Here is a 24,574-nt window from a genome sequence, read left to right as displayed (position 1 = left end):
AGAAGGTAGAGAAATAGATGGTAACACTATCATAATGAGGAATTTGCTAAATGTACCCCTTTCAAAGGTAGGTAAACTATAAACAAATAAAGAAGAAAGAAGCTGGGGGGTCTGAACATAATTTTAGAAAAGTTAATTATGATAGGTCTCTGGGGATTATTGAATGGGAAAAGAAAGAAGTATAAATATTCTAAGCTACATATTCAACTAAGAAAATTAACCATATATCAATATACATAAAAACCTCACAAACATATGCAGAAAGGAAGTAGTATTAAATATATCTTTTACTGATTACAATGCAATACAATTACATTTGATAAAGGGGTACTAGAGAAAGGATTAAAGAACATTTAATACCCAGAAGAAATGGGTCAAAGAATAAATCATAGAGACAAATAGGTAATAAATAAGCAGTTAGGTGACACAGTAGGTAGAGCAAAAGAAGTCAAGAAGATCTGAGTTCAAATTTAGCCTCAAACACTCCCTGGGTGATCTTGGGATAGTCCCTTAACCTCATCTGCCTCAAGTTTTCTTAACTATAAAATGGGGGTGATAATAGCACCTACCTCCTAATATAATTTTAAGGTTCAAATGAGAAAATAATTGTAAACCACTTAGCATAGTGCATGGTATGTAGTAAATGTTATCCACATAAATATATATTATTATTATCTTCATCAAAGGTAATAACAACAATGAGGCTACATACACCAAAAATTTGAGGATGAAGAAAAAGAAGTCCACCAACAAAGGAGAAAAGATTACTGAATTGGTTATGCAAACCCCTCAAAGGAGTCCACCCCCACAACAATCCAGAAAACCAACACATTTTTACCTCAATTTAAAACCAAAATAGAAATCCTAAAAAAAAAAAAAAAAAAAGAATTCAGAAAATTGAAAGCAAAGAAACCAATAAATTAATAAGAACTTTAAAAAAAATTAACTAATTTTACTAAAAATAAGTAAGAGGGAGACTAAATAATCAGTATTAAAAATGAAAAAAAGAATTCACAACTAATGAAGAAGATAAGAGATATTGTTAGAAATTATTTTATCCATCTATATGACAATAAAGCTTATAATTTTAGTGAATGAATATTTACATAAAAATAAAGTACCCATATTAATAGAACAAGAAAAAGTAAACTTAACCCAATATCAGGAAAAAAAACTGATTGAGCTATAAATAACTCAACTCCTCCCCCTCCCAAAGAAAAAACAACAACTTAGAATCCAGACAGATTCACAGGTAAATTCTTTCAAATGTTCAAAGAAAAATTAATTACAACATTAGACAAACCATCTGAAAAAATGCCAGATTCCTTCTAGACCCCAAAATCCAAAAGCAGAGAGAGTCAAAAAAGAGAAAGAAAAATACAAATTAATATTCCTAATTGACAATGAATCAAAAATTTTAAAATACATATATTTATAAAGTGACTATAACAATTTTTCAAAAGATTATATATTCTGTATGACCTTAGGCAAATCACTTAACCCCAATTGCTTTAGCAAAAATTTTTTTAAAAAGACCAGATTACATTTATACATTTTACTGTGAATTATTGTAAGAAGGTAGAAAAAATGATCATAATTGATCATATTTATGAATAATAAAATCATTTAATTATATTAACAGATATAGAAAAAGTGTTTGACAACATACATTTCTGGGAAAAGAATAAAACTCCATCAATCCAACAAAACCAAGCATCTGAATTGTACATAATGGACATAACTAAAATAATTTTCAGTGAGACCAGAAGTAAAGAAAGGATGTCTGTTGTCACTCTTCTATTTGATATAATGCTTATGTTAGTTATAGTAATAAGGTAAGAAAAAGAAATTGAGGGAATAAGCACAGGCAAAGAAGAAACAAACATTGCTTTCTGCAGATGATATAGTGGTTTACTTAAAAGAATCTAGAGAATCAACTAAAAATTAATTATCATTATCAAAATTATAGGATATAAGATAAATTCACATAAATCATCAACACTTCTTTGTTACTATTAAACCCATCAGGAAGAGTGAAAAAGGGAAATTCTACTTAAATAAATATTGGGGAGTCTACTTACCAAGATGCACATAAAAGATACATGAATTTAAATAACTACAAAACACTATTTACAGAATTAAAAACTGACTTAAATAATTGGAAATTAGTTAATTGGAAAAATATTACTCATAGGTAAGCCATATCAATATAATAACAGAAAATACTACCTAAATTAATTTACTTATTTAGTTTCATATCAATAAAACTACCAAATGATTTTTTTATAGAGATAAAAAAATTAATGAAGATTCATCTAGAGGAGCAAAAGATCAAGAATCCCAAGAAAATTCTAAAAAAAATAAAATAAAAATAGAGAGTTCAGCAATACCAGTTCTCAAACAATATTACAAAACAATAATTCTTGAAACAATTTGGTACTGGTTAAAACTAGAGGTCTATCAATGGAGCAGATTAGATATACATATAATGAAGCAAATAATCTTCATAATTTAGTGTTTGATAATCCTAAAGACTCAGCTATAAGCTATAAGCTATACAAAAACTGACAGGAAAATTGGACAAAGTAGGATTGGGAGAAAAAATATAAATCCTTATAATAAATGGCAAAAAAAAATATATATATATATATAAAATCATCTTAAAGAGGATGTAGTATCATTCACATGCCACAATGAGACCTCTAGAAAAGAGTTTGGAGGAATCTGGTGCTAAATAATTTGCAGATAATCTTCTGGAATGGGATTGGATAAGAAGCAAAATAGCAGTTTCCTTGAAAGATGGTGAAAGTGTTATAAAATTGGCAAGGCAGTAAAAAAAAAAGATGCTATTTCACAAAAGTGAGATGCTATTTCACTTATATATAGGTTTGAAAAATTATTTCAGACCTACAAAGGTTCTGTAGTCATTAAACTAACCAATATTCTGTAATGTAATATTGTTTTATCTATTCTGAAAATAAAATAAATTCAAACAATAAATTCAAAAAGATGTTTTACATTCCCTATAATACTTCGGCAGTGAGCATAGAAAAAAATTTTCAATTTGACTTCCAACCCACTCTTCTTTCTACATATATGTATTTTAATTATTTTTATACATTCTAATATTTTCTTTTTGAAATGGATGGAATGGAAATGCCTTAGAGGTTTAGTTATAGTTTTTGGTTAGATACAAGAAACGGAAATCAATGACTCCTTAAGATTATTTCCTGTCCTATCATTCTAAATATAGTCTTTTTAGATAACTTGATTTTTGGCTTTATTTACCTGTAGTACAATTTCACCATAGTAAATGGCAAACAGCTGACACATTGCTTGTATATTTTGTTCTCATCTATTTCTAATTCCAGTCCACATTTTCCACATCCTGAATATATAATGGTGGAGAAACACGTAAGAATATCCTTCAGAGAAGTGCTGGCATCTAGGACAAGCTGCCGGCTCTCATGGGTAGCAACAGGGAACATTAATGCTAAAATCTGGGCTTCTATTTGAACCACTCCTATGGAAGACAAAAAATTATGTATTTAGAATTAGAATTGTTGTATTCCCTTAAGTTGTATAAAAATATCATGATGGCTTCCCAATTATTAGCTCTTTGAATTCAACTCTTTAATCCCAGAGCCCATAACACAAAGCTAGAAACTAGTTAGAAACTAGAAAAATGTTGACTTCACCTATCCAGTTCTACACTTTTAAAATGTTGCCCCTGAAAATTTCCATACACTGCATGTACCATGCATGATCTAAGTTCTAAACTGTTCCTTTGGATGACTGAAAGGGGAAATTGCAAAAATTCAATGAGAACCATAGCATTTAACTTTTTAAGAATGTCAGTTATCTTAATATTTTCCATTTTTTTTCAAATAATTCTAATAATCCTTTTTTATCTGCAGAATATATGAAATCTTGAAAAAAATTTGAGAATATGAGACAAATCAGCTAAGAAAATAAGTTATTAAAATGCTATAACTATAAAGTTTTAAATAATAAAATACAAAACATATAGTACAAATATATAACTATATAATAGATATAACCATAATAGTTATAGATATATTACAAATATAATAGCCATAAAGTTATTTAAATTTCAATCTTAAGACCAAAATAGTCTGATTTAACTTTTAATTACATATTATGCAAAAGTTATGAATACTGAAGACTGTGGGGACTGAATGTGGTCACAACATGGTATTTTCACTTTTTCGTTATTGTTTGCTTACTTATTGTTTTATTTTTTGATTTGATTTTTCTTGTGCAGCATGATAAATGTGGAAATATGTATAGAAGAATTGTACATGTTTAACATATGTTGGATTACATGTAGTCCAGGGGAAGGCAGGGGGAAGGGAGGGAGAAAAATTTGGGAGACAAGGTTTTATAAATATGAATGTTGGAAAATATCTTTGTATATATTTTGAAAATAAAAAGCTATTATTTAAAAAGTTATGAATATTTTTGTTAGTATTAAATTTGTTTGTTAGTATTAAATCATATTTCGATATAAGAAGATATTCCCCAATTGTTCACCTTCTATTCTCTTATTTGGAATAATAAATATAGGAAGATTTTTCTTAAGATTTCTGAGAAGTTCAGAATAAATAGTTTCAGTAATATGTAGTCCCATTTAAGATGTCTTAACTGTCCACATTGTATCTATGTCAACTAATCTAAATAATATTTTCTAAACAATGTTTATCACATATCATCTAAATTATATGTAATAAAACATTTGAATAATATTTAAAAGATAGGTAATGATTGATAGAGAAAAACAAAAGATGTTTTTCTATGTCATATGGTTCAGTGTATATTTCTGTTTGTTAGGGGTAATTCCAAAGAACAATATCATCAATTAAGAGATTCTTAAAATGCTTTTGATGATGAATTATATATTAAAAAAGAGAAGTTCAGGGAGTAGGTACTCACAGACATTTTTTGTAATAAAGTATTTTCACATACCATAAATGATCAATTCGAATAAAAGCATCTAGATGGTTCAAGTGATCTGAATAAGCTGGCTACCCATGGTTGAAGCTACACAAAATATGTGCATAGAAATGTAACCTCCCAGGAAAGACAACTTAATCTGAAGTGCCTCTTTATCAGTTAGAGTATTCAAACCTCTTGCAGCCCACTAAGACAACTGTAAAGCAGCTCAAGTGTATTGTTCCATTCAAATCAGAGTCAGCATTAACAGGGCACTAGTGGTGCACGCACAGACACTTACCCGAGCGCTTCTCTTCCAGAAGGGCAGATAAATATGAGATCTTCACGAGGTGACTTTCCCTTTTTTGGAACTTGGCTCTAAAGTCAATTGCCCTCATGTCATCCTCAAAGAGGCACTCACAGGAGGACCATGGGGTTGTATGCAATTCTAGATGTCCTGATGTGGAATTGTGCTGAGTAAGGAGATACTTAAACTCCCAAAGATGATCTTAAGGCAAGAAAATGAAAAAATCAATGTAAGGAAAACAATCAAGAATCAGAACCAGTACTAAACTCTTCAATTCAGGAGTTATGCTTTAGAATCTGGGAATTAAATAAAACACTAAGTAGCTGCATAAAGTTTTAGGGTTTTCAAAGTTCTACATGTACAAAATCTAATTGGTCAGCAGGCAAGGCTGCCGTTTTATCCCTCAGGTGTCCCTTGCTTAGAGCTACGTGGCTGGGAGGGAGCAGAGACAATTCAGAACCCAAGCTTTCTGTATCCTAGTTCAATGTTCTTTCCACTACACATAAGATCTATTAAACATGTGAGCTTTATTTTGTCATCAAAGTAAGTTGTCTTCACTCTTTAAAAAGTGTTCTTTCCCAGATGACTTGGGCTTCCAGACAAGATGGCTATCTGTGCTCAGTTCTCACACATCTGCTATAGCATTACCCTAAAATTCACATTAGAATGAATAGTGATCAAAAAGTTCGATGAGCAACTGTAAGTGAATGCTTCCTCATAATACTTCCACCGGGCAAGGGCAACTGGAAAGAAGGCTGCCAGTGTCCGAAAAGGCCCACAAGCCGCAGGTCTCCCAGCATGGCCAGAAATAAGCCAGGCTTCGATGTCCAGAACGAGCAAGGGAGAAGGTCTCTGCTAAGAAGGTTCCATCGTGGTCAGAAGCCCTAAAGTGGGAGTCTGTAGCACCCTGATCTCACCAAAGGAAGGAGGCAGAGCAGGAACTCAGGTGGCGACCCCTTTCACCTGTGTGGAAGGAGGGCAGCCTGATGTAAACTCTGCCTTTGGAGGAGGAGCAGGAGACAACGTGTGAATGCAAAACTCTGGGAAGGCATCTAGTCTCAAGCCCTCCTGGAATGGACCTTTCTAGGTTCTGTTACAGTGGCGCTGCCGTCACTGACCTCAGTCCAGCAGAAGCAGCAACTCCTAATTAGTCAAAAGGACCCCCGACACTTGGGACCTATTCTCTCACTTGTAAACTCTACTGTAATCTAATGTGTTGGTTTTAGTTTTTTGCTTTTTTGCCCTCCTTTACACCTTTGGAGGTGGTTTTGGGGGTTAAAAATTGAGGAATAATAGAGACCTCATTGTGGTGTTGCACTGTGAATATGGTTAATACCAAAGGGGTGATTGTGCAGTCAGCCTGAGTGGCTCTCCCCCTGGGTACATGTGCAACCTTGCAGGAGACGGTAGTCTGGAAATTTACCCTTGTGCAAACGTACTTAGACGTGGAAAAAGCCATGCATGCTAAGTTACTGAAAGCTACATCCTCCTTTATAAAAACAGCCACGAAACTGTGTCCAGAGGCATCCCAACTGCTTGCTGCTTTGGTCTGTAAACATACTACCGTTGTCTTGTTTCTGAGTTTGCGTCACATTCTAGGGCAAGGTCTGGAGCAGGGCTTTCCCTTATGATAAGCATCCAGAAAGTTCTAGGGCCGAGAAACCAAAATTTGAATCTGTAGACTCTCTGAGAGGGTTTGACAGCCCCCAGGATTCTCCGAACCAAACTTTGAGAACCACTGCCTAAAGAGAAGAGAAACCTGAGCTCCATAATGAGAAAGAGCAACTTGCCCAGCTGCAAAACCAGTGACCGAAGCAGAATTCCATCCAGGTCCTCCGAGTTCAAATTCAAGCTCTGTCCACTCCACAGGCTGCCGTTAAAAAGAGGAAGTTTGATAGGGAGAAGCAAGCTCTTCAGTGGGGTAAAAAGTAATTTCACAAGAACCAGATCTGGATCGGTCTGGCAAGGAGCAGTGTGCAAAAAGGCCTGGAGGTGAATCAAAAACTCATCCAGGCAGCAAAAAACGGCTCTGAGCCTGGGCACCGTGAGAGAGGCGCAGGATCCGGGACTGACGGGCGGGGGTGCTGCTGTCCGGGCTGCGCTTAGACCGCCACAGAGCAGTCCGTTCTGAAGGCTCCATTTAGGAAGGACCCTGAAAAGCGAGAGGGGATTCAGAGCGTACGCCATGAAAACAAGGTGGGATTCTGGGAATGTCACAGCAGGGCTGGCTAAAGCCTAGAAAAGGAGAGACTTATTTCAAATACCTGAAGGGTCATCAGGCAGCAATGGCTTAGACTGCTTAGGTGGGATTGGGGGCAATAGCGGGCTGGATGCAAGGAAAAGCTTCTGAAAAAGGAGAACGTGTTTGGGCTTCGGAGATTCTGAGGGCGCCTTCAGTGCTGAGTTTGTGACTCTGAGTTAGGCAAAATTAAGTTCTAGCTGATGAATTCTAACAGCATTTTTAATAGCATTTCAATTTGCGTAAAGCACTTTACTGTGCTCACACTCTATGGCAAATGTGGATGACGAAAAATGGAGGCTTTGACAAATTTGGCGAATTGTCTAGAATCACAACAAGGAAGCTGTGCAGCTGGACTCCGGACTGAGGCATTCGGACTGCAAGGGCAGTGCCACTGCTGCACCACGTGCCATCATGGTTGTTCTGCCCCATGCGTTGCTGTAGTTGGTTGTTCTGCCCCGTGTGCCATCATGATTGTTCTGCGCCATGCGCCACTGTGGTTGGTCGTTCTGTCCTACGAGCTATCGTGATTGGTTGTTCTGCCCCACACATCATCGTGATTGGTTGTTCTGCCCCACGTGCCATCTGGGTGGTTAGAGCTCAACAACTAAATCGATGTCTATTCCGCACAAGAACTCTTTTATGCCGCTACTCTGCCCGGCACCAGGACTTTGTGGCCCTGCGGTGCATGTATTGCCCAAATATTTGTTCTAAGGCACACTGAGAACAAAACTAAATGGCAGTAAGATGTTTTGAGAAGGGCCATACGTTTTGGATCATTTCCCCCTTCTAAATAATCAGCTCTTCTACTTTTCCTGATCCACAATGAAACTCGATACTGTATGTGAACGGGAATTTGTATTATTGGAGTAAAGCAGAAAAGAGTTTTTAAGAAATTCTGAAAATGAAAACATCCTCACTAGGAAGCCTCAGAACATAACACGGCAGACCTGCTTAGGTAGGAAGCTCTCTTGAATCTGTTAAAGATGAAAACTTTATGATATGAGCATGATGTCTTGCATAGCAAGCACTTCATAAATGCTTATTAAATGAATATTGGGACAGTATTTGCTTTTCAGCTTTCTGACATTGTACTTTTTAATATTAAACTAAATCGTATGCAAGTATGCAAACCCTCTTCTGGAGAGAGGTTTGTGGCTAAATAATGCTAACTCTTGTTATCCTTAAAAGAATGTCCATCGTGTGGTTATCTGTTTTGTAAACTGATTATATGATGAACCAGATTTTGGAAGCATCTATTATTAAACTCATGGTCTGGACTTTTAGGTTGGGATCAAATAGGGTTAGGGCTTGTCTACCAATGGCAGATATTTGTCTGATTTCACAACTGGCAAACAACTCTCATGACGTACCATGAACATTTGAGCTCAACATAAAAATAAATGTAATTTAATATCTAACATTCTAGGTATTTCCTATTAATCATTAAAGGATGGATGGGAGCCTTATCTTTGTATAACAACTCAACAAGGTGTAAGTTCAGTTTGTGGGGACAGCCATTAATCCTTTCCAGCCAGGACAGTTGAATGATACAAGGATTTACAAATTCTTTTACTCTAGAGATCACTTCAGTGGGCTAAAGGAAAAGCCAGATCACTTTTACTGGGCATTCCTACTTATTATAAACCCCAAAAATTTCACCAGAATTAAAAGAAAAGTACTGTTCTATCAATGAAGTATAAATTAATTTTAATATAATTCATTCAAGCCTGAACTGAAAATATAGGCATAATTCATATTTTAAATATGACTACATGTCAAAAATCACTGGCTTTGTGCATGTAAAAAGTTTTTTTTTACTTTTGTCAGAGAGGTAATACAAGGGGGCATACTGTACATGAAACTGTGGAACAAGGTCAGCCATTCTGGAAAACAATTTGGAACTAGGCTCCACTCTAAATTCTATATACCTTTTGATTCATGGCACTGTCATTAGGTCTATACCCCAGAGACACCAAAGAGACATTAAGATGATTCATTTGTACAAAAATATTTATAAAAGCTTTTTCTGTAGTAGCAAAGACCTAGAAACTAATTGTCTATTAACTGGAGAATGGTTGAATAAATTATGATATATGTATGTGATGGATTATTATTGAGTGACAAGAAATGATAAAAGAAACAGTTTTAGAAAAACCTGGGAAAACTGAAATAAAACAATGCAATAAAGTGAGGGGAACCAGGAGACTAATTTATACAGTAAACAACAATATTGTAAAGATAAAAACTTTGCATGCTGATCAATGCAATGATCAACGATTCCATAGGGCTGCTGTTGAAGCATGCTACCCTCCTTCTGAGAGGTGAGATGATATATTCTCCCAGGGTATATAACTAAGCCATATGCAAAATGTGAATTTATTTTGCTTAAATATGTTTGTTAAGGATTAGAGGGAAAAAGTTTTAGGGAAGTAGAAGGGAAGCTGCTAGTGCTAGGGTTCCTTCTCCCCCCCACAAAAAAAGAAAAAAAAAAAAAAGAAAAGATCATTAAATACATTCAGAAATGCAGCATTCAGAAGGAAACACAAGCAGAATAGCAGTGAAAGTAACAAACTAAATACTTTTTAAAAAGCAAAAGCAATATGTAACAGACTATGTAATAAAAATATATATAACAGAAATTCACAATTTCATATATAATGCTCTTTATTCTATTCTGTATGAAGAAGTGTTCATTCTCTAAGTTCAGAATCAAATTTAAAAAAAAAAGTTAACACACATACTTTCAAAGTAGCACATTGTGATAGAATATAAAGACATATATCCAGTTTATATTTTTAGTACATTGCACCTAAATATAGACATAGTCTCAATATTTAAATATTTTATTAATTGGCTGATATAAATATCATAGTAGTATTGTAAGTCCCTATGTAATACCAGAAAAACTGAGACAAGACAGAAATTAGTTGTTAATATTTTAATAGTGGAAAATTTGGGCTAGCCAAGACTAATTGAAGCCAGCCAAATGAAGCTGACTCTTGTCTCAAAGAATTCAGCACCAAGCAATTAATTCCAGAGATTTTTAATAGGGCTCCAACTATCAGGGAAACAAAGGTAAGAGGGGAGGGAGAACACTGGGTAAAAGTATAACTTAGTCCTGACAAGTTGGGGGTCAAGAAGGTTGGGAGCAGGAGACAAAGAATCTAGGGCAGGAGATAGTGAGCAATACGCAGGCATTTCAGATAAGCCACCTGGAGTTTTATGACTCACTAGAATATGAGAGTGGCCAGAGCTTAATGGGGTAAGAAAGGGGGGATAGCCATAATAATTTTATTCAGGGTATAGCATAATAATTCAGGGAAACTGAGGTATTACTACAACTATAATGAGTTTTTTTTTAAATTTTATCACATTTCTGAATAATGAGGATTTTTAGGACACAATTATTTTTCTACTTCAAAATTAAAATAAAGAAATAGGGCATGTTTATAGAGTATTTAATGCATTCTGAACCTTATGTTCCTCTTTAACTTGCATTGGATCATTAACCATTAAAATAGTGTTAAGTTTTTAAAAAATCTGATACATTACCCCTTTTCCTTTGAAACTCTGAGTACCAAGCTGCTCCAGGACCCCATAATACAAGTATGAAATGTTGATCTTGGACCTGTTCTACTGTCAAAATAATTTTTCTTTGTTTCTGTCCTCTGTAACCATATACTGCCTCTGAAAAAGCAAGAGATTATTAATTTTATTTGACCTAATTGAAAATTTTCTCATTTTCTTAAATCTGTAACAACTCAAATGAAGAATAGGCAAGGGACAACTAGGTGGCACAATGAATACAGCACTAGCCCTAGAGTCAGGAGGACTTGAGTTTAAAACCAGCCTTAGACACTTATTAAGTGATCCTAAGTCATTTAAACAACAAAAAAAATCTTATGTACTTTCTCACACTAATGCACTGCAGATGGAGGTGAAATTTAATTAGTACAGGGGACAGATAGAGCACCAGCCTTGAATTCAGGAGGACCAGAGTTCAAATCTGGTCTCAGACACTTAACACTTCCTAGCTGTGTGACCCTGGGCAAGTCACTTAACCCCAGCCTCAGGAAAAAAGAAAAAAAAAATTTTAATTAGTACAACCATTTTGTAAAGTAATCTGTAATTATGCATACAAGCTGACTAAAACATTCATATCCTTTGACCTGGAAAATTTATTCCTAGGCATTTACTCCAAGGAAAACACTGACAAAAAGAAAGGCTCCATACACACCAAATTATTAATACCAGCACTTTTTTGTGGCAGCAAAGAAGTAGAAGGATGATCCATTTTCCAACTCTGGGCATTTTAAATGGCTGATCCCTGTGCTGGGACCTCACTCTTTCCTCTTCTGTAGCCAGTTTCATTCAAATCTGTGCCAAGAAGCTTTTCCTGGTCCTCCTTACAGTTAGTGCCTTCCCTCTGAGATTCTCTCTAATTTATTCTGTATTTATCTTATATGTATGGAGCTGTATGCATGTTATCTTCCCCACTTAAGATTGTGAGTTCCTGGAAAGAAGTGATTATATTCTGTTTTTCTTTTTATCTTCAGAACTTAACATAATATTTGGCATATAATAAGTGCTTGATAAATGTTTGTTGATTTGACAACTTGGAATAAATTAGATGCATCTGATTAGGGAATGACTTAAAAACAGAGGGATATAAATGCAATAGAGTATTACTATATGCTATAGTAAAACACAAATATGATGAATATAGAAAACCATGAAAAGGCTTACATGAACTGATGCAAAGTAAAGTAAAATAGGAAAGGATACAAATAACATCAATGTAAACTGAAAGAACACAAAACACTTGGAAATTAAATGTTGCAAAATTGCAAAAAGCAAATTTGACCCCAAAGAAGAGATATGGAAAAACAGAAAAGATGTTTTCTTTACTCCTTTGCAGATGTGTTAAAGGGAACACAAATGTGGAACATTGCATACAAGAGATTTTTTTGGATGTTTGTTTGTTTACAATTTTTTCCTCTTTTTAGAAAAATCTTTGCTATAAGGGAGAAAAAAGAGGGATACAAGGGAATATCTAGGCAATATAAAAACCAAAAATATCAATAAAAAAATCTGTTTTAAAAAGATATTTCATTTTCAGTTTTTATTTCCATTTTTAAATACTATTTTCATGTTATGATACCATCATAATCTAGATTTTTATCATATGCTCGAAAATTCTTGATTCTTGAGAAAGCATCATTATCAATCTTTTCAATGAAGGGACCACAAGATGACTTACCTGTTAGTATTGTGATACTGACAACTTTTAATATTGAATGGACTAATGTGTTTGGCTGAAGCTGGTCCAGTTCTACATACTGTATATTTTCCAATTTCTGAGGATGTCTAAAAGGGAGATCTACAATGTAAGAATGCTTTGAAGAGATGTACTCCAATAAATCTTGCAGAACTGTAACATTGACTATATAGGAATCTAAAAAAAAAAAAAAAGGCACAAATGATGAAAATATCAGTCTATTTTGAGAACTCTATTTTGACTGTGAAGATTAGACGAAAAAATTTGGCATCTAATCCTAACTTACCTAATTCTTCTAATTTACAACCAGATTCAAAACTTCAACTACATTTTAATTGTTACAGTTTCTTTTAATTCACAACCAGGTTCAAAAATTTCAGTTACTTTTTATTGTTTCTTGACAATTTATTATTCATTTAATCATTAGATATGTCTCATTTCTAGTGTTACCTACCTAATTGAAACTCTTCTTATACTCCCACTAAAACTGTAGCAACAACTTCTAAATTGGTCTCTTTACCATAGTTTTTCTAGTCTGTCAGTCTATCCTATGCATCACCACCACATTACTCTCCTTAAAATCATCAGGTCTCTGTTTATATATCTTCAATGGCTATCCCACTGGTTAACATTCAAATTACTGGCATTCAAAGGTGTCTACAACTAATCAGTACAACTCTCCACTCTGGAGTAGTTTACTCACGATGTCTAAAACATGTTTTATGCCTACCTGGAATCTAAATCTAAATTCCTGCTTCCTTTGCCCCCAAATTTATAATACCCAATCAGTTGAAGTCTTTTCCCTCTCATAACATCTTTTGGATCTTTCCAACCCACAATGGGTTTTTTCTTTTCTTTGAACTTATTGTTCTCATCATTAATATCTTTCATTCATCAAGTGATGCATATTGCTTTGTGATATATTATTGTTTTGTACTATTTTTTATATAACATACGTAATTGGAATTTAAGTTACCTATGGATAGGAACTATGTACCAATAAACATTTATTGATGATTTAAATACTTTTGGTATAAATTACTCACTTCATGATACTCAGCTTTCTAGAATGAACCTCAACCTATTCCAATGGATAGTATGTAAATAACTGAGGGAGGGAAATGACATATAAATATTTATGTTATCTTAAAGGACAGTCAATAACTACATTTTCATTTTTTGCAGATATCCTCATTACAATGTCTGAATACTGAGTGCTCTGTGTTTGTAATGCAGAGTAAAAATCATCTGTTTCTGAAATGGAAATATTTTAAGATATCTTTGGATTTATTTTAGTTTGTGACTCAGCCTTAGATCTAATTTAAAAAGTCAAGCCAGGTGAAGGTGTTCTGTTTTTTCTTTTTCTTTTTAAATGGATAATAAAATATAGATATTTGACAAATGAAGCAAAACATTTATTTGTGGTTTTATAATAAATTCCCAGGTATTGATCATAACAACAATAGCAGCAACAGTATTACCTATATGGTACATAGCGACACGATAATACAATGATCAATTCTGATGGATGTGGCTTTTTCCAATAATGAGATAATTCAAACCACTTCCAATAATCTTGTGATGAAGAGAGCCATCTACACTCAGAGAAAGGATTGTGGGAACTGAATGGGGATCACAACACAGCATTTTTACTCTTTTTGTTGTTGTTTGCTTGCATTTTGTTTTCTTTCTCATTTTTTTCTTTTTGATCTGATTTTTCTTGTACAGTAACATAACTGTATAAATACTCATGCATATATTGGATTTAACATATATTTTAACATATTTAACATGTATTGGAATATCTGCCATCTAGGAGAGAGGATGGGGGAAGGGAAAATTTGAAGCACAAGGTTTCGCAAGGTCATTGTTGAAAAATTACCCATGCATATGTTTTGTAAATAAAAAGCTTTAATAAAAAAAGAAATGAAGGAAAAACCAGTATTATCTGGCATTTACTTAGTACATTAAACTCTGGGACATATTTTACAAAGGTTTCTCTGGCTAAGTTATGTATACCTTTCCAAGAATCAAGCCATATAATTTCACAATCAAGTTCAAACTCTCAGTTACTTTTTATTGTCCTTTGACAATAAATCCAGAAATGATAAATGGATTATCATTTTTAAAAATGTTTTCAAACAAATATAAGACAGCAGAACTTCTATTGAACATACCATAATCACTATCTGATACTACTAAAGGCACTTTGAACAAATATCAATTATAACTATGTAATAGTGTAGATAATCCTATGAAATGTTCTGGAGATAGCTTTTAAAAAAAATTCCTGGAATAAGCTTGTTTAGTTGCTATTTATTTTTCATGAAAGCAAAATTGGGAAAAAAAATCCATGATATATCTTAATAAATGAATTGTTAGGGACCTAAGAGAAGAGGATTTCTGAAAGAGCTGTGAATTTGGACTAGAAGACCACTAAATTATCTTCTAGTACTAAAATCCAGTATGGTTGTTTTAAGTAGAGCTGGTTAAAGTGTTTTTGTAAAAACAAAAAAAGTTTTTTATGACTAAATTTGTATGAGGTCACTAATTATACATCATAAATTTTAATAGAAATAAATAAAGCAAAACTGTCAAAGAGGACGTGAAATCCAAGATCACAATTAAAGCTGTCTGAAAGTGGGACTACTCTGAGAGGTAATGAATTTCCCTCATTGGAGGTCTTTGAGCAAATGTCATATAAAGCATATGTCCCACATGTTACAGATGGAATTCTTTTCCAGAAATGGTACAAATTAGATGGCCTTGAAAATTCCATTATCTTTCCAAAATTCATGCTTCCAAATTATAATTAATTTCACTCTACAACAACAATGCATTCATTTCTAAATAACATTAAGGACAGCCAAAAACAATTCATTCAAAGTACTGCTACCTGTAGGGAAAATTTATAAAATTGGTTTTTCCTGAATAAAGAATAATTTAGAAGGCAAACTTTATGAAAACCTCCGATAATCTTCTAGTATTTCCTTTGTTATTTAAAAAAAGCCTTAACTCTTTGCCTGCCATCTGGGGGAGGGGGTTGGGGGAGAAAGGGAAAAAATCTGAATAATGTTGTAAAAAATTACCCATGCATATGTACTGTCAAAAAAAAAGTTATAATTATAAAATAAAATAAAAAAAACAAAACAAAAAACCAAAACAAAACGGTCTTTAGGCTACATTGCCCCCCTCTTCAAATTTTGTTTATTTAAAATAAACAATGTAACCTACAATAGTTTATTTCCTTCCTAATAACTATGTGCTTCATGCTTCAATAATATCCTACCTTAAGAAAAATAAATAAAATCCTATTTTTATATTTAACTAGAGATTAACATTGGAATTTTTAAAGATTTTTTTTTTGCAAAACAAAAACAAAAAACCTCCCCAAAAAACAAAAAAAACTAGAAAGTCTTCAAATACAATCCTAGAGACAAACAATCTGTGTTACAAAAAATGTAACTCACTAAAGAGCCTCAGAGGTGTTTCTCATGTCAGGATATAGAGTAATGAATTTTCAGCAACAATTAATTTTTGAAGACTATGTATAAAATTGTAAAAGGGCTGCTATCTCTATTGATGGAGGGGATACTCACACTGACAAAATCATGAATCTTTGAAAGTATTGTGCTAATATACCTAAAGGTCTCATTAGGGGTAGGTGGGTGGAGGCAGCAGCACTTTATTTAGGGTAGGTTAAATTTAGACTAATTTAGCATATGTAATAAAACTATTACTGCTCAAATAACTGTTTGGACATGTATATATATATATATATATATATATATATATTGCATTTAATTTATACTTTAACATATTTAACATGTATTGGTCAACCTGCCATCTTGGGGAAGGGGTGGGGGGAAGGAGGAGGAAAGTTGGAATAAAAGGTTTTGCAATTGTCAGTGATGAAAAATTACCCATACATATATCTTGTAAATAAAAAGCTATAATAAAAAAGAGAGAAAAAAATTTATTGCTGCTCAATCAAGGCTCTGTGAATTTTTGAACTTCTCTCTCATACACACATACACTGTCCCGAATGACCTACTATAGGTCTTTAGTTTTAATAGCTTAAAAATCTGCCTTAGAACTTTTGGGACATCCTATAAATTTTCAAACCCTCTGACCAACTAATTCTAATTACCTATCTTCAGAAACCTAACTTTGAAAAGTTCACACAAAATAGAAAAACCAGTCACAGACTAAGGTAAGGTGTGGTGATCTCCATCAAAGATCAATAACTTTCATTTTTAAAAATTAACATTATTATGCTGCACAAAAAAAAAAAAATCAGGGGAAAAAATGAGAAAAAACAAAAGCTAAGCAAATAACAACAAAAGGTGACAATACTAGGTTGTGGTTCATCCTCAGTTCCCATTCTCTCTGTATAGATGGCTCTCTCCAACACAAGACCATTGGAACTGGCCTGGATTATCTCATTGTTGAAAAGAATCATGTCCCTCAGAATTGATCATCATATAATCTTGTTGCCATATACAATGATCTCCTGGTTCTGCTCATCTCACTTAGCATCAGTTCATGTAAGTCTCTCCAGGCCTCTCTGAAATCTTCCTGCTGACCATTTCTTACAGAACAATAACATTCCATAACATTCATATACCACAATTTATTCAGCCATTCTCCAATTGATGAGCATGCATTCAGTTTCCAGTTTCTTGCCACTACAAAAAGGGCTGCCACAAACATTTTTGCACATGTGGGTCCCTTTCCTTCCTTTAAGATCTCTTCAGGATACAAGCCCAGTAGTAACACTGCTGTGTCAAAGAGTATGTATAGTTTAAGAAGTTTTTGAGCATAGTTCCAAACTGCTCTCCAGAATGTTTGGATCGATTCACAGTTTCACCAACAATGTATTAGTGTCCCAGTTTTCCCACATTCCCTCTAACATTCATAATTATCTTTTCCTGTCATCTTAGCCAATCTGAGAAGTAGTAATGGTATCTCAGAGTTGTCTTAATTTGCATTTCTCTGATCAGTAATGATTTAGAGCACCTTTTCATATGAGTAGAAATAGTTTCAATTTCATCATCTGAAAATTGTCTGTTCATATCCTTTGACCATTTATCAAATGGTGAATGTCTTGAACTATTATAAATTTGAATCAATTCTCTATATTTAGAAATTTATCAGATCCTTTGGATGTAAAAATGTTTTTCCCAGTTTATTGCTTCCCTTCTTATCTTGTCTCCATTAGTTTTGTTTGTACAAAAAAAAATTAACTTAATACAATCATAATTATCTATTTTATGATCAATAATGATCTCTGGTTCTTCTTTGGTCACAAATTCCTTTCTCCTCCACAAATCTGAGAAGTAAACTATTCTATGTTCTTCTAATTTGTTTATAATATCATTCTTTATGTTTAGATCATGAACCCATTTCGATCTGATTTTGATATACAGTGTTAGGTGTGGGTATATGCCTACTTTCTGCCATACTAGTTTCCAATTTTCCCAGAAGTTTTTGTCAAGTAGTGAATTCTTATCCCAAAAGGTGAAGCCTTTGGATTTGTCAAATACTAGAATGTTATAGTCATTGACTATTTTGTTCTGTGAACCTAACCTATTCCACTGATCAACTTCTTTATTTCTTCGTCAGTACCAAATGGTTTTTATGACTACTGCTTTATAATATAATTTTAGATCTGGTACAGCTAGGCCACCTTCATTTGCTTTTCTCTTTATTAATTCTTTTGAAATTCTTAACCAAAAGGTCAAGATGAATTTTGTTTTTATTTCTAGGTCAATAAAATAGTTTCTTAGGAGTTTTATTGATATAGCACTAAATAAATAGATTAGTTTAGGGATTATTGTCATCTAAACGCAGTTTTTAAGGCAGCGTATATCCAAAAGTTAATAGGTAAAACCAGAATGACATATTTTACATAATCTGCAAATTAAAGAGTTGAAAAAACAATATAGTTTTTAAAAATAGCATTTTATAAATCCTTTGAACTTATAGGATAAAAACTATTCTAATAACTATGGAAGTATTAAATTACTAAAATGCTATAATATATTAAGCCATATAGGTAAAACCAGAATGATATAGTTAACATAATCTGCAAATTAAAGAGTTGAAAAACAATATAGTTTCAAAAAATAGCATCTTATAAATCCTTAGAATTTATACGATAAAAACTATTCTAATAACTATGAAAGTATTAAATTACTAAAGTGCTATAATATATCAAGCCATATTTTTCTTTGTCTTTTTTTATTATTCCTTCTAAAAGAAAACTCATTCCAACAAATTTGCAAAAATATTAATTTCTATCTACATCAACAAAAATAGAGCAAAAAAAGATAGTGAAGTAATTTATTAATATAAAATTTGCATTTTTTTTTGCATTTTGATATACTTCACCAAAAAAACCATCCAAATGAAGGTCTTGAACTATTATTATAAATTTGAATCAATTCTCTTGAAAAAGTTAGTTTATTTGTTAAGAGGTATATGTGTATAATGCATGCTGGGGGAGTTGTAAACTGATTCAACTATTCTGGAAGCAAACTGGAACTATGCCCAAAGGGCTATAAACTCGATTAAACCTTTTAATCCATCAATACCACTACTAGATCTAATTCCCAAAGATATTAAATAAAAGATGGGGGGAGGGAAAGCCCTATTTATAAAAAATATTTGTAGCATCTCTTTTTATAGTGAAATTGAGCAAATAATCATGAATTAGGAAATGGCTGAACAAGTTGTGATATGTGATTGTGCTATAAGAAATGATAAATAGGCTGATTATCAGAAAAACCTGGAAAAATTTACATAAACTAATGCAAAGTTTAGCGAGCAGAACCAGGAGAATATAGTAAACAATAACAGCAATATTGTATAATGTACTGCAAATGACTTGGCCACACTTAGCAATATAAGGCGTGAAGACAATCCCAAAGGACTCGTGATAAAAAATGCTTTTCATATTTGGAGAAAGAACTGAAGGAAGTCTTAATACAGATCAAAGCATACTATTTTTAACTTCATTTTTTGGGGGGAGGGGGAGGGAGAAGGATGACAGGAGATTTTCTGTCTTTTTTCACATTATAATGAATAAGGAAATAAGTTTTGCATGATTACACATATACAACCTGTATGAAATGGCTCACTCTATAAGGGTAATAGGAAGGCAAGAATTTGATATTCAAAATAAAAAAAAAATTAATGTCCAAAATTTTCTCTACATGGAATTGGAAAAAAAAAATTGTGAAAAAAAAGTTAGGTGTCTTTTAACCCTGACAGTTATGGTACCAATACTGACTAAAACATTTGACCAAGTCCCTGTAACATTTTTTTTAGCCAGTTGTGTTTTAACCACACAAAGAACTTGGCAAACAAACCATTATATTCATAATACGTCTTACATTCTTTTGCTTGGACAGATGAGCAACTTCCCAGATTGAATAACTGAGTGGTAGATGTAGATTGCAGTACTGTTTCCCTATACCATTGGTCATCATGTATAGTGACATCTGGAAAAAAAAAAAAGAAATCAAAATCAATTGAAAGCATTTAGAAATCCTCAACCACTTTTCAACCATGCCTTTGCATGACTATAATTTATATCTCACCTTGGGAGTGGCTCTGTTCTGAAGTTTTCCATACATCTTCTCTAGGTGATCTTATTTATTCCTACAGTTTCAATGAACATCTCAATGCCAATGACTTCCAAATATTTACCATCCATAATGCTACTTGTAGTATCCATGGTGGTCTTTGTCAGGGTCAAATGAACTAATATACAAGTCTTTGGAAGCCTTAAAGATGCTATATAAATGGAAGCTATTATAATTATTGATTAAAATTCAAATTCCTCTGCCTGGGAGGCTTAAGGCTATTTTTATATTCTTATTTGATTAGGATGCTCTTTTTCTAGAACATACCCTACACCTTTTCCATCTCCTTGCCTTTTCTTTAAAAAACTAAAACACAAAACACGTTATTGGGATTTTTTTGCTTTTATATCATCTGTTTCTGGAAGAAAATCCCTCCAAAAGGAATCTTTTTGTACAAGAAAAGCAATTAAGCAAAAACATCAAACACAATGATTTCATCTGATAATATGTACAACATTTTGGCCTGAGAGCCACTAAGTTCTCTGCCAGGAGGAAAGAGCTATGTTTCATAATCTGTTCACCAAGACCATCACAGATTTTTCAATTACTTGGAATTTTGCCATTTTAGTGATGTTTTTAAAAAGTTTACATTGTTGTAGTCATCATGTATATTCTTTTGGTTTTGCTTCTCTTATTCTATATCACTTCATACAAAGTTTCCCACTATAATGCCTCTTCTCAAGCCTTCTAGCATGTCCCAAATGTTTTTGTTTATCTCTTTATGGCAGAATTTCAAACCCTTCTTTATAATTCTTTTCAAGTGCCACACCCTACTTCATTAATCCTCCTCTGATCTTCCCAACTGGAAAAAATCTTGCCTCCTTATTATATAACACCATTTGGTATTAAAACTATAGGACGTGTGTAATATTACATATTAGTTATTCAAGTTTATATTTTTCTCCTATTTTATGGGCTTTATAGTGGCACAGATTAGAATTTTGTCTTTCTCCCAAAATTAAGCATTGCTCTATAATGTAGGAACATAAATGGAGAGAGAGGAAATATGTCTGGACTCAGAACAGAAAGGTGATGGAAAATGAGTCATCAAGTTCATATAGGTGGAGTCAAGTTTCTAATGAAATAAAACAACTGCTATAGCACAAGGTTCTTACCTGTTAGTAAAATTATGTCTCCAGGAAATACTGTTAGCATGCGAAAGGCAGCATCACGCCACAGTACAACCTTCCTCTTAATTTCTGATTGGTCAATTACTATAATAGTTGCCAAAGGAACTTTGCAGCCAGAATTTGGTCCTGTTTTTATGTGTATTTCCTTCACATGACATGGATGTAAGGCCATAACCAAACAATTATATCTCTGGCTTTTGCAAACACAATTTTTAAGCAGAGATGTTTTATTTAAGAATTTGCCAAAGCTAGATAAATTTTTTTCAGGAGTTGCTCTGGAAGAGATTTGATGGGTTTCTGAAGAACAAACTGATTTAACCTTCTTGGATCCCTGGAGGGCTTCTGATACAGCGCTTGAAGGACCTGACTTATCTTCAGATGTTCGATTTCTTTTCATAGAAACTTTATGGAAAGTATTTTCTTGGAAACAATTTTTTCTTGTGCTAAATGAATCAATACAAAAATCATCTGTGGGCTGTTCATTAGGAGTTTTGAAAAGTTCTTGAGATGCTGTATTTTCTTTAATTCCATTGCTACAGTTTAAAGGAGTGATGTTGCTTGTTGTCTCAGGACGATTAGGACTAAAAAGTTCAAGGGAGTTTGCCTGATTTGATGCATTTACAAAATTATTTGAATTTCCTAGTCTCACTTCCCTACAACTTTCCTTTGATTCTGGCTTCATGCTCGAAGTTTCTTTACTTAGAAAACTCTGTTCTTTATCCAGGCTTTGGGCTAGAAAAGCTTTCTTGCTTGATGTCATAATAGTAAGAAATTCCATGTCTGCTGATGTACTGAAGCTCGAGATCTTCTTTATTGTCACTCCTTTGGCTTTAGGCTCATCTGTTATTTGGTGAGACGAGAATCCCAGAGAATGGTTCACTATCTCATGATTTTTTGATGGCACGTGATCATTTTCTACAGCTTCTGGTTCTGTATTAATCTGCTTAGTACTGCAGACCAAATCCCAGATATGAGAATAATCTTGTTTTATTGGCTGGGAATTTTTTTTTAAAAGATTTTGCAAAGAGAAATTGGATTCAAATTTTTCCTGCTGGTCCATGATTTTATTATCATCATCTACAGGATAATGATATTTTCCTTCATTTAAATGCTGTTGTACTCTGCTCTCAACTCCAGGTATTTGCTCATGATAGTAGGCTGTATCAATTATCCTTGAAGGATCACTATTCTGGGACTCTATACACTGTGTTTCTGGAACACATGTTAAATAGTCTTCATCATGCCAAGATCCAGTCTTACCAGAGTTCATCAGGATATGTTCTTTAAGAGGGACTGGAAGACTTATATGATGGTCTTCAAGATGACCACACTTGTATGTTTCAGCACTAACATTTAAGGAATGGGGATGATAAAAGAACTGAGTAATTTTCCATGAACTGGCACTTGTTGCTGAATAAGTTTGTTCTTGTGATACTGCTGTGTTTGATGGAATAATTGGTGCTCCAAAGAAAACATGGATTTGAGTGGGTTTTTTACTCATGATTTCTGAGGAGAGAAAATGAAAATTTGTGAATGTGTTAATTCATTGATGTTATATTAATTTCAGAGTCACAAAAGCAAAAGACAACTATAAATTTAAAACAATAGCTAAGATTAATACATAGAACTTTAAGATTGCAAAGGGTTTTACAAACATCTCATTTGATCTCAACTGATATAAGAAATTTTAAATTAAGTCATGTTTATTGCAAGACTCTCAACTTCATTTAAACATTTCTCACCATCCAATCAACACAGTTAGGCTTAAAAATAAAATAACCATTAATATTAATTTAGAGACTCTTTCAGCAGGTAAATAAAATACTTCTTGCTACATTCATCTAATTTGTTCAGCTTTATGATGTATAATTCGATCCCATTTTAATCCTCATTAAATCATCCTTATTTAACTGCCAAATATATAACTTGTTTAGTTAGTAGAATAAATACCTATTTATCTGGGTTATGATAACTCAAATGGTTCTTATCCTCTCAAATACAAATCAAACAAAAAATTCAGGGCCTTGCATAGATGTAATAATTGGTATTTCCAAATCTACATAACTTCATTTTTGAATTATCTGTTATTCAGAGGAAGAAGTAAATAGTCTAAATAGTCCCATTCAGAAAAAGAAATAGAACAAGCTATTAACCAACTCCCTAAAAAAAAAATCCCCAACACCAGATGGATTTACATGTGAATTCTACCAAACATTTAAAGAACAATTAACTCTAATGCTATATAAACTATTTGAAAAAATAGGGATTGAAGGAGTCCTACCAAATTCCTTTTATGACACAGACATGGTACTGATACCTAAACCAGAAAGGTTGAAAACAGAGCAAAGCTGGAGACCATTAATGGTCTTTGTAACGAGTCCTTCTAAGATAAGTCCCTGCCTGTGTTAATCAGAAGTGCTCCTGCTCCACTTACCAAGGACAAGGCAGATCCTAGAGCCCACCACACAGGACTGTTTGGTACAGCTAATCTGGAGATTATTGGGCCAGTCTAGAATGGACTCATGGAATGGAAGTAACCACAAGGACCAGGGGCCCCCAGAAAACACTCCCACCTGTCCACAAGAACACAGACGGGCTTTAAAGACAACAGGTCAGTAGGACCCGCTGAGTGAACTCATAGTCCTTAGACAAGTCTGGCCCTGGAGCTGAAGATGGGGTGTCCCTGAGTGCTGGATATCTTGACTCCTTACAGACCAAAGAGTCAGGACCCCCAAGCTTTATTCGGGGGAAGCTCTGGAAAGACTCTGAGAGCTCCGCCAAGACCTCCCCAGCAGTCTATCAGGCCCCAGCTTCACATTCCGCCCACAGCCCAGAGTGACACCCACGGCCCAGACTGATGCTCCCCCCAGGATGTTGAAGACCATGCCTCTAAAGGCAGCCGAGAAGGCCGAGCCAGAGTGGGCACAGATGTCCCCTAGCGAGCCCCAGCTAGTGTTGCTGACTGGGAGATGGAGCCTAAGGAGTGCAGGACGTTCCCCACTCTGGTGGTGGCCA

The 24,574-nt window shown here is 33.7% G+C and overlaps 1 protein-coding gene across 7 annotated transcripts in view; it reads right to left on the bottom strand.

Moving 5' to 3' along the window:
• Window positions 1–24,574, bottom strand: part of SHLD2 (shieldin complex subunit 2) — an 88,959-nt gene that overhangs the window by 15,874 nt on the left and 48,511 nt on the right. For 6 of the 7 annotated variants that reach the window (XM_074296064.1, XM_074296065.1, XM_074296067.1 and 3 more), the window contains 6 exons: window positions 21,545–23,065; window positions 20,178–20,285; window positions 12,763–12,957; window positions 11,055–11,189; window positions 5,255–5,461; window positions 3,289–3,523 (listed from right to left, as the gene is read on the bottom strand). In XM_074296064.1, coding sequence (XP_074152165.1) covers window positions 3,289–3,523; window positions 5,255–5,461; window positions 11,055–11,189; window positions 12,763–12,957; window positions 20,178–20,285; window positions 21,545–23,060 — 2,396 coding nt within the window. In that variant the 5' untranslated portion in view covers window positions 23,061–23,065. The remainder of the gene's footprint in view (window positions 1–3,288; window positions 3,524–5,254; window positions 5,462–11,054; window positions 11,190–12,762; window positions 12,958–20,177; window positions 20,286–21,544; window positions 23,066–24,574) is intronic. The other variant, XM_074296070.1, reaches the window with a different exon arrangement.

This window comes from Sminthopsis crassicaudata, chromosome 2 (assembly GCF_048593235.1).
Source record: "Sminthopsis crassicaudata isolate SCR6 chromosome 2, ASM4859323v1, whole genome shotgun sequence".
Classification (NCBI taxonomy): Eukaryota; Metazoa; Chordata; class Mammalia; order Dasyuromorphia; family Dasyuridae; genus Sminthopsis; species Sminthopsis crassicaudata.
The sequence above is the reverse complement of the archived record's forward strand: the minus strand, read 5'-3'. Positions and strand labels throughout refer to the sequence as shown.